This window comes from Cynara cardunculus (genome assembly GCF_001531365.2).
Source record: "Cynara cardunculus var. scolymus isolate 2C chromosome LG 6, CcrdV1, whole genome shotgun sequence".
NCBI lineage: Eukaryota > Viridiplantae > Streptophyta > Magnoliopsida > Asterales > Asteraceae > Cynara > Cynara cardunculus.
The window spans coordinates 10925320-10936814 of NC_037533.1; the positions used below are offsets into that span (position 1 = coordinate 10925320).

Genomic DNA, 11495 nt, shown 5'->3' on the forward strand with positions numbered 1-11495 from the left:
AAGTATGATGATGATATGATCCATGAAACYGCCATAAATGTTGAAGAGAATTCTGAATTTCCATTGGAGAGAAGGAGTTCAGATTTATTCTCAGATTTCTAAGGCATGCTACCTTGTAAATCTGACAGACAATTATGCACGTTGACAAAGGAACATACGTCCAGTCTTTTATGTCCAGACTTATAAGTCTGGATAGAATGAATCCAGACTCGGTTAGACAGAGAACATATCAGAGTTGTTTTCTTCGTTTGGAACATCAATTAAGCCACAAAAAAAGGAAAATAAACGTGTAAAGGGACAAATGTCACTTAAATAGACCCATTTGAACCGTAAGTGAAGCTCTGTGTGTGGGGTGACTCTCTGCATACAACACTTAAAAGTTTTTATGCCCTGCTCATTAGCTCTGACTCGACAATCTGGTACATAACTCCGAAAAACAAATGTGCAAAAAAAAAAGCTGACAAGCAATTTCTTAACTTACGTTGTATTTACACCTTTAATTTATGGTTTCCATAACCGCCTCATCTGGGTAATCATTTGCTTCTTATAAAATTATTGTTATCACAGACAATTTCCATTTCCTACTACAGTAAAAAAAGAGTTCTTTAACACAACTGACTAACTCAGTCCATTTTCTCACGATTGTTCATTCTAATGTTTTATTATGTACTGACTTCAAGCACTGGTTTCTTGTTGAAGGATTAATTTTCTTGCAGATCTTTTAACAAATAAATTCCATGGATGCTAGAGAAAGGAGAAAATTTAGAAAGACGGTTTTGAATAGTAGTAAATAGTCATTGAAGTCTACATCATCAAATGTGAAAGGTATCTGATTCAATAGCATTTTGAATTCGATTTTGAATGAGACAAATATTACATGTTCAGAAATTCTGTTGAAGTCACTTTTTTCACAATTATACTTTCCTCTATCTTTTTACAGATAATATCCCAAATTATGATAGGCAATTAAGATCTTCATCTCAGAGGAATAATATTCCCTACCATAGTGAGAATATGGATCCAAACACATGTCCACAATATCAACATACAAACTTTGCACATTCTTCTTCAGATGTGACTATCACAAATCCATTATCTGATAGTTCTCTAATGGTATGTGTAATCTCTTGTACACCTCATTTTTAAAGTAATGATTCAATTACATTTTCAATACTAACACATGTTTTACATTACTTAAATTTGTATATTTTAAACAGCAAGTCTTCATGTAAACAAACACTACTGGTTACGTTCTAGCGCCAATTCATCCATGCTTTTATCGACAATAGAGCAAGCTTCTTCTATGGTTCGGTTATCAACAGGGCATCATAGATTACAAAGGAGGAATGTAAATGTATCTGATATACCAATCATTGATATTACATCAGATGACGAACCGGACCATCTAGTAACAACTACAAACATAATTGCAGGAATATCTTAAGGTAATTATTGATTAATCAAATGTTTAATACTTACAGTTAGTTATTAGATTCGAATTTATTAAACAGAGTACTTGGATCACGGTGATGAAAGTGTTATTTGTGAATGTTATGATGCAAAACTATGGAGAGATGAAGCTCTTCGAGGGAAAAAATGCGGGATGAAAACAACTTACTCCCTTTGTTGTCTTTATGGCAAAGTTCAGCTTCCAAAAGAGAAACAGATGGCTACTTCTTACGTAAATCTGTTTCGTTGTGAGGACTCAAAAAGCAAATACTTTATGAAGAACATTCGTCGTTATAATTCATTGTTCTCATTTTCATCAATGGGTGGAAAAATTGATTCTTCCATTAATAGTGGAAATGCACCATACATATACAGGTTTAACGGTCAAAACTACCATAGGATGGGTAGTCTTCTACCACCAAATGGAACAAAACTGAAATTCTCTCAACTGTACATATATGATACGGAAAATGAAGTTTCAAATAGACATAGTTCATTTAGGTATACATTCATCCTTATTGTAATATCTGTTAATAAATTTACTTGAATTACATAGTATGGTTATATTAATGGTCACTCTGATTTTATGTTTGTTATCATTTACTTAGTGAACAACAAGAAGCCTCTGCATCAAATTCTGATTCCCTTGATGTTGAGATTATTCAATACTTAAAGAACATACTAGATGCAAAAAATGTGTTGGTGAAGTCTTATAGAATTGGAAGAGACTCTTTTGAATGCTACCTGGATGTCAAGCTAAAGTTACGGCTGATTGGAAGAAGAGAAAATGATGGAAGAACATATAACCTTCCAATTGCTTCAGAGGTTGCAACTTTAATTGTTGGAGATGATGGTGGTACAATTGAAAAAAGAGATATCATTGTACAACATCAGACAGGTTATTTGCAACAAATAAGTGAATTACATCCTTCTTACCTTCCTCTTCAATATATGTTGTTATTTCCATACGGAGAAGATGGTTACAGAGTTGACATTCCCCATAGAGAGGTAACATCTTCAAGCAAAAGTAAAAGAACAACTGTAACAATGAGGGAGTTCTTCGCCTTCAAACTTCAAGATAGGAGAAATATGTTTTCATTACTTCTCAATGCAAGGAGGCTTCTACAGCAATTTAATGTTGATGGATACACAATGATTGAAAGTGAGAGATTGCATTACATACGTAAGCAGCAGAAAGTCTAAGGTGCGAGACATATGATATTCTATGCAATGTACAAGAACAAGGAGAGTGGAATGTTTCAAACATTGGACAATGTGTTACACTACCTTCTTCTTTCACCGGTGGTGCTCGGTACATGATGCAAAATTATTTGGATGCAATGTCCCTTTTTAAATGGTATGGATATCCTGACTTATTCCTAACCATGACTTGCAATCCAAAATGGCCAGAAATTAGAAGATTTGTTAAGGACACTGGCCTAAATCCAGAAGACAGGTCTGACATTCTTTGTCGTTTATTTAAGATTAAGCTTGATGCACTTATTAAAGAATTGAAAGAGAATGAGTTTTCTTGGCAAAACTCAAGCAGGTATGTTCAATTTATGATAACAGTATCAACATATTTCTTCATACTTTTAGTCTTATCTTTATTAATTTAAATTGTAACTTTTTTGAAGTTGTTTATACAATTGAATTTCAAAAGCATGGATTGCCTCACAGTCATATCTGTCTGTTTATGCACCGAGATTTCAAGCTACCTACTGTTGAACAGATTTATCCTATCATCTCAGCTGAGATCCTAGACAAAAACAGTGATCCAGACTTGTACTTACTAGTAAAAGAGTTCATGATGCATGGACCATGTGGTGAAGAAAACATTAATTGTCCATGCATGATTGATAGAAAGTGTTCAAAAAAATACCCAAAGAAATTTTCTAAACACACTTCAATTGATGTTAATGGTTATCTTGTATACCGCAGACGAGCTGATGGACGTTTTATTGAAAAATCATGTGTTAAACTAGACAACAGAAATGTCGTTCCATATAACAAACATCTGTTAAAAAGATATCAAGCACACATTAATGTTGAGTGGTGCAATCAGTCATCTTCAATCAAATATCTGTTCAAATATATCAATAAGGGTCCAGATAGAGCTACTGTTGCAATTGTAGAAAACAGTAATGATGCGGTCACTTTTAATGTTGTTGATGAGATAAAACAGTATTATGATTGTAGATACCTTTCTGTATGTGAAGCTTCATGGCGTATTTTTAGATATGATGTTTATTATAGAACTCCTTCTGTTTTAAGACTTCCTTTTCATCTTACGGGATAACAACAAGTGGTGTTTGGTGCTGAAGATAATATTGAAAATGTCCTAAACAGACCATCTGTGGCGTCCTCAATGTTCTTAGCTTGGATGCATTGTAATCAAATTTATCAAGAAGAACGAGAACTCACTTACGTTGAATTCCCTACAAAGTTTGTGTGGAAATTGGACGAACAACGTTGGGATCGAAGGAAAAAAGGGTTCTCAATTGGACGGATTCATTCAGTTTCTCCTACTGTAAGAGAAGAATATTACTTACGAATTCTTCTAAATAAAGTCAAAGGTCCTAAATCATTTGAAGACATTCGTACAGTTAATGGAAAAACATTTCTTAGTTTTAGAGATGCATGTTATGCTGTTGGGCTTTTAGACGATGACAAGGAATATATTGATGCCATTGAAGAGGCAAATTTAACTGCATCTGGTTTTTATCTCCGCTTCTTATTTGCAACCATGCTGATTTCAAACAGTCTATCTAGACCTGAATTTGTTTTGGAAAAAACATGGCAATACTTAGCAGATGCGATTCTGTACAATCAACGAATTGCTTTACAGTAGCTAGGTATGTTAATTCTATATCTTAAGCATAGAGTTATACAACTATTATCAATCACTATGGCTGTTATTAAATTGTATCTACTTTTAATTTCATGTATTAATTGTTTACATTTATATTATCTTCTTACAGATTTATCTCTCAATGAAGAACAAGTGAATAATCTAACTTTGTTCGAAATTGAAAAGATTTTGCTTCGTAACAATTCCACATTGAAAAACTTCACTACTCTACCTTATCTAGATAATGATTCGCTTGAATCATCAAAGAACCGTATGATTGCAGAAGAAATGGATTATAACCATCATAATTTACGTGATGAGTTTCAGACACTTGTTACTACTCTAACAAATGAGCAAAGAGGTGTATATAATGAAATCATGATTGCGGTTGAAAAGAAAAAAGGTGGTGTGTTTTTTGTTTATGGGAATGGCGGAACAGGTAAAACATTCCTGTGGAAGACCTTGGATGCATCAATAAGATCTAAAGGAGATATTGTTTTAAATGTTGCTTCCAGTGGTATTGCATCTTTACTTCTTACCGGTGGCAGAACAGCACACTATCGGTTTCAAATCCCGCTCATTCTCAATGAAGATTCTCTTTGCCACATGAAGCCAGACAGTGATGTTGCGAGCTTAATAAAGAAAACTACTTTGATAATATGGGATGAGGCACCAATGGTTCATAAGCATGCATTTGAAGCATTAGATAGAAGTATGAACGATATTTTCCATACTCAACGCAGTGGTGACTCACATATGCTTTTTGGGGGTAAGGTAACTATTTTTGGAGGAGATTTYAGACAGATTCTGCCGGTTATTCCCAATGCAGGTAGACAAGACATCGTAAATGCATCATTAAGTTCATCTTACATTTGGAAAAAAAGCAAAGTCCTAAGGTTAATTAGGAACATGAGGCTAACTGCAAACAGTGAGAGTTCAGAAATTGAACAAACAAGGGATTTTGCAAAATGGATTTTGGACTTAGGAGAAGGAAAAGTTGGAGGTGATAATGATGGTGAAGCAGTTATTGAGATACCTCATGATCTTCTCATTACCGATCGCATCGATCCTATATCTGCATTAATCGAATTTGTCTATCCCTCAATTCTTGAAAACATCAACAACTCAGCTTATTTTCAAGAAAGACCAATACTTGCACCAAAAAATGAAGTGGTTTAAGAAATAAATGATTGTTTGCTGTCATTGTTTCCAGGAGAAGAAAATGAGTACTTAAGTTCAGATACGCTATGTGAATCAGAGCACCTTCATGATGAGTTTGACAAAACATTGTACTCTCCTGATGTTTTAAATGGTCTTAAATTATCAGAAATACCAAACCACAAGATTTTACTAAAAGTTGGTGTTCCTGTCATGTTACTCAGGAATATTGATCAGAAATCTAGATTATGTAATGATACTAGACTGCGGGTGTTAACATTGGGAAATCGAGTAATAGAAGCATAGGTTATATCTGGAAGCAATATTGGAAGCCGTACATTCATTCCAAGAATGTCCTTAACACCTACACACAAAAGGATACCATTCAAATTTCAAAGGAGACAGTTTTCCAATTGTTGTATGTTTTGCCATGACCATTAATAAGACCCAAGGACAATCATTATCAAAAGTTGGTTTATTTCTAAGACAACCGGTCTTCACGCATGCTCAGCTATATGTTGCTTTATCCAGAGTCAAAAGCAAGCAAGGTTTGGAAGTACTAATTATGGATGATGATGGTATTATTGACAGTAAAACAACGAATGTTGTATACAAAGAAGTGTTCAGTAATATATGATACATGGTTCTTATTTTATTAATGTTTTACATATTTACCTTATATTTGTTCAGTTTATATTGTGTTATAAATATTGTTTTACAACTTCATCTTATTAACTCATATTATTATTAATTCTTAAGAGGCTCATTTTTCATTTATGTTCTGCATTATAATTATCCGATCATATAGGATCTGCATGTGCTACGTAAATTCTCTCACATGAACTCCGTGATTCATACAGAGCTTTAGAGAGGGACTGCATGTACTACGCAGAGCCTCTGACCAAACTTTTGTAATTCATACAGAGCTTTAGAGAGGTACTGCAGAAACCATGTAGCACCTTTATGCCTGATTTCATGCTTCATGCAAAGCTACACACCAGCTCTGCATCTACAATGCAGAGCCTCTGTCCACGGAAAATTTATACAAACTTGTAGCGTTGGCTAATTTTAGCAATTAACTCTTGAAAAGAACTTCACACTTGTAGCCAGGTTGGTCGTCTTGATTTAGAAGTCTTGCAACGCTGGATACTGTCCGTCGTGAACTCTGGAGGATTTCTTAGCCCTTATGTCTGTCCAGCCTAATTTCGTCCTTCATACAGAGCTTAACAGAGGTTCTGCACGTGCAATGCGGTCAATATGAACTAGACTCCGTATTTCATACAAAGCTGCATAGAGGTTCTGCATTTGTCTTGAGAAAGAGCTCTGTCTCTTCACGGAATGAGTCGAGGCTCTGTCTCTTACTCCGAAGATGACCTTCAGACTTGTAACTCTGAATAGTTTCCGTCTTAATCTCTGGAAACTTTCTTTACGCTTGTGTCCTTGAAGCCTAATTTCGTTCTACAAATAGAGCTTAACAGAGGTTCTGCAGGTGCTACAGGGTCATTCTGACCCTTCCTCCGTCTTTCATACAGAGCTTCATAGAGGCTCTGTACTTTTCTTGAGTAAGAGTTCTATCTCTGCATGTACTACCCAGAGCATCTAATTCCCTTTGCTTGTCTCATATAGAGGTATATAAAGGCTCTACATGTACTACGTAGCGCTGCATACTGGATCTACATTGTTCGTCTTCATTTAGAAGTTTTTCTTATCATCGAAGCACAGGCCGTCCTTTGTATATGTAACATTCAATTCTCGAGTAAGAGCATCTTTATATCCAAAATTTAATCGGACTTGTACCTTTGTCTAAGTTTATAAATTACCTCCGATTATTAATTCTTCATAAAATACATATAAGTTTCGCTTAATTTTTGTCATTAACCCGTGTAATACACGGGTCCGAACCTAATATATATATATATATATATATAAGGTTGGGTTCACGTGAAACCAACCTGTTTCGTGAGACCATATTATTACACTTGAAACTTCACAGAAAAACGTTGTGAAGGTAAAAGAACTTCGAATCTTCACAGTAAAAACACTGTGAATGTTACCTTCATAATGTTTTACTGTAAAGTTTCAAGTGTAAAAAGATGGTCTCACGGGTCTCACAAAAACAGGTCGGTCTCACATGATCCCAAGTTATATATATATATATATATATATATATATATATACACACACACACATACATATACATACACACACATATAAGATATATTTCAAATAAAACCCATTGCATTGTTACAACCAATGCAACCTTGATCATAGTTATTCATCTTTTTGTTTGTTTTTTTCATTTTCTTTAAATAGTAAAGGGTAATATTGGTAATTGTTATATTCCATATTTTTTATTTTTTAACTTGTACAAATTAATGAGGCAATCACGAGAAGAAGTTTTGTGTTGATTTTATGGTAACCATTAGGGAGATTTTCCAGCCCCTTCTTCTCTTTCATCTTCTTCATTTTTGTGATAACCGGGTTCTGATCATTACTGTTAGGACTGAAAATCAGTATTAAATTGTATTCGTCTTGAAAGTTAAATATTGTCTATAATTGTAAAAGTCATCGTGTTTGACTTTTCTTAGGCAGGTTTGACTTTGACTTGTGTTTAGAAGTTTGACCCTATAACTAGGGTAATGTCTTTGTAATTGAAAGAGAAGAGAGCTCATTTGTAAAACACATTACGTAATAGAGAGTTTGACTGAGTATTGAATGTTTGACTTTGTCTCTCAAAGTATATCTTGTGTTCTTGAAGATAAATCATAGATCTGCCATTGTTATGAAGATGTATGAAGATTGATCATTGAAGAGTGACACACAATTGGTATCAAAGCTGAAATGCAAGAAATCAGAAGAAGAAATCAGATTTTGAAGATTTGTTGAAGATTTTTTTTTTCTAGATTTTCTGTGTTCTTCATCTATGTTCTTCGCGTTCTTAATTTTTTTTTTAAGTTTGATCCGATTTTTTTTAAAAATCTTGTGTTTTTGTGTTTAAATCGTGATCAAAATGCTCAGAATTGAATTGTGAATCTTTGTTATTCACAAACGATTGTGATTTGATCATTATATTTCAAGATTTAATCGGTTTTAGTGTTTTTAAATTTTTTTCGTGTTCTTAATTTTTCTTAAAAAGTCAGTGTTTTTGATCATTTTTTTTGTTAAAATTTCTTTTTGTTTGTGTTTTTGGTTTCTAAACCGCAGGCCCAAATTTCTCTAAGCCAAATCCATCTGATTTGGACTTAGAATCATTTCTCATCTTCAACTAAATCGCAGGTTCAAGAAGCCAAGTCTCATCTGTTCATCTATATGTCCGGTATTTTTATCGCTCAAAGGAATTTTTGGAAAGTCTAGATTTGAGGTTAACCGGATAATTGTCCGGATTCGTACAAAGCTTAACCGGATTCAAGGTAAATCGCTCATCCTTTGTCTGATTAAGAAGTTAGTCGCTCACCACTATGATTCTTAAATCGCACAAGTGGGTAGCAGCCTTGACAGCAGCTTAGTCGAAATCTTGTTAATCGCTCATACTTAATCGATTTCATCTTAAATTTCATATGTTTTGTGTTCTAAGTCTTAATCGATCATCTCTTGACCGGATTGGTGACCGGATTGGTGACCGGATTCAATTAACATTTGAGCGGACTAGTGACCGGAGTTTGGTAAATCGTTCACTGCTTCTCCGGTTTAGCTTGAGTTGTGATCGATTTAGGTAAATCGCTCAGGTTGTCTGTAAATCGGTCAATTAACTGCCTTCATCCGATTTAGTAAATCGCTCAAAGGATTCATCCGGATTTTTAAATCTGACAACCTTACTTGTCGATTTTGATTCATAACTCACATAATAGTGTTTGATTTCAACTTAATTGAAGACGTGTTCGTTTTTACTTTATAGTGTCTGGATTTCAAGTTTCTTGACCGAAGCTTATTCTATTTTGACTGGATTTGAAGAAATGTGTAAATCGCAGATTTCCTTTGGTTGATTTCACATTAATCGCACACTAGTTGGTTTTTCAGAGAACTTGACAGATTCATCTTCATTTTCTATGTTCAAAATCGTTCAATTAGCCTGATTGGTTTTGAATTAAATCGCCTGTATCAATTCGTACACTGTGTTGATTGGTTTTGTATACTATGGCCAAGGAATGCTGGTATTCAACATCTTATTATCTTAAGACCAAAGAAACACAGGTTTATAGCAGCTAGTCTGGATCCATGGTTCTTGGAAGTATCAGCGTGTTTTAAAAATCTTCAAGGCATCTGCACTAGTGCAGCAAACCATCAAGTGATATCAATTCTGTTCTGTGAAGSATTCTTCTTTTAAATTGTGAAACACAATCTCTGTTATGCAGTTTGGAAGGTTGGGATTTTGGTTTCTCAAACTGTGGTGTGTGGAATTTTGCCCAACAGCTCACTGTTGAATAGTTAGTGTGTTGTAAAATTTTGATTGATTACACTGTGTTTGAATGTTCAATTTTGCTGCTGTGTGTGAGCAACTTACTACTGTTGTGTATACCAATTCAAAACATATTTGAGTGGTTGTTTGTTTAGCGGATTAGAGACTATGAACTTTGAGCGGGCTACATATCTTGAGCAAGTTTTTTTTATTTTCATAGCTCAACAAGACTTTGATTTCAAGAAGTTAAGGATCTGGTACAGAGGGAAATTAGCAGGACTCTAGTTCTCAAAGTCAGTCTCGGTTGATATTTGGCTGGAATGGAAGTCTGGTGATTAATTACCAAACTCAATACTACAGTTCCATTCTTCTACCTTGGTTTAGGAACTTGCTACATACCAGTACCTTCTCATCAGCATCAGCTTCAAGACAAACATTCATTATATAATCTGGATTATGAAAGATGGATTTCTTGCACAGTCTTGATTGAATTCCTTGAACAAGCAGCAGTTCAATGTAGTTTTTTTTATCATTGCAGGTCACATTTGAGGGTGAAGGACTATTAATTGGAGCATATAAATTACGGGGAAGCATTGCAACTAGTCGGAAATTTCTGTCTAGAAGAAGAACTCGAAGAACATTGGTTGCATCATGACAGCTTGAGAGATTTTGGCTTAAGTCTCTCAAGAGAATTTATTCGGGCTCAAGACTTATTTGTATACGTAATCATTGTATCTGGATTTGAACTTGTAATTTGTTGATCAAATCGTTCCTTTTTCGTGTAAGCTTGATTTGGGCTTGAATCATTAATTTTGTTTTGATATTTGTTTTGGGCTTGTATCTTTTTTAGTTTAATTTTTTTTTTCATTTTAATTTTGGATCATTTCGTTTATTTGTTTATGTTTGTATTTTTAAACTGGTTGAGAATAATTGAACTGTTTTCCATCGCGTAAACTGTTTTTAATCAGTTTTAACTGTCTTCAACTGTTTTGAACAGTTTTTTAGCTGTTTTCAACGGTTTTGACTGTTTTTACTGATTTTTGACAGTTCTTCGTCGTTTTTCTAAATCCTCATCAGTTTTTAGTGTTTTTCAAATTTTTTTGAGCTTAATCGTCTTTGATTTCTTTTACTGATTTCACTGCATAGATCCTTTAACTGATCAATTTTTTTTTAATGGCAGATATTCTAAAGGAGATGAGAGAGAAGATTGCTGAGCTGAAAAAGAGCATTGTGAACTATAAATAGAAATACATAAATATGTACACTAAGAATTATGCTAATGAGGAATATATCAAAGATTTAAAGAAAGATCATAAAAAAGAATGTGAAAGAATCGAGAAGGAATTTGAGTATAAAATTGAAAACTCGAGAACACTCTCAGCTCTGTAAGAAAAAATTATGATGAAGATTTGAAGACTTTGGAGTAAAACTAATAAAGATCTTTTCAATAAACTCAAAGAGGTTAGAAGTACACTTTCAATTGAGAAAAACTCCCAAAGGAATAATACAGAGACAAAGGATTTAACTGAGAAGGTTCATAAATCTGAAAATGATCTGATTTGAGCTAATAAAGCTTTTGAATTTAGAGAAGAAAATATTTTCTGAAATAGAGAAAAGATTTTGTACTGAACGTGAATCTTA

At 34.0% G+C, this 11495-nt stretch overlaps 1 protein-coding gene across 1 annotated transcript in view; it reads left to right on the forward strand.

The window, feature by feature from the left end:
* The first annotated feature begins 2834 nt into the window (after window positions 1-2834).
* Window positions 2835-11495, forward strand: part of LOC112514142 — a 19284-nt gene continuing 10623 nt past the window's right edge. Inside the window, exons 1-5 of the mRNA XM_025120474.1 lie at window positions 2835-2998; window positions 3391-3633; window positions 3799-4166; window positions 4431-5303; window positions 5514-5749. Of these exons, the coding sequence (XP_024976242.1) occupies window positions 2835-2998; window positions 3391-3633; window positions 3799-4166; window positions 4431-5303; window positions 5514-5749 (1884 nt within the window). The remainder of the gene's footprint in view (window positions 2999-3390; window positions 3634-3798; window positions 4167-4430; window positions 5304-5513; window positions 5750-11495) is intronic.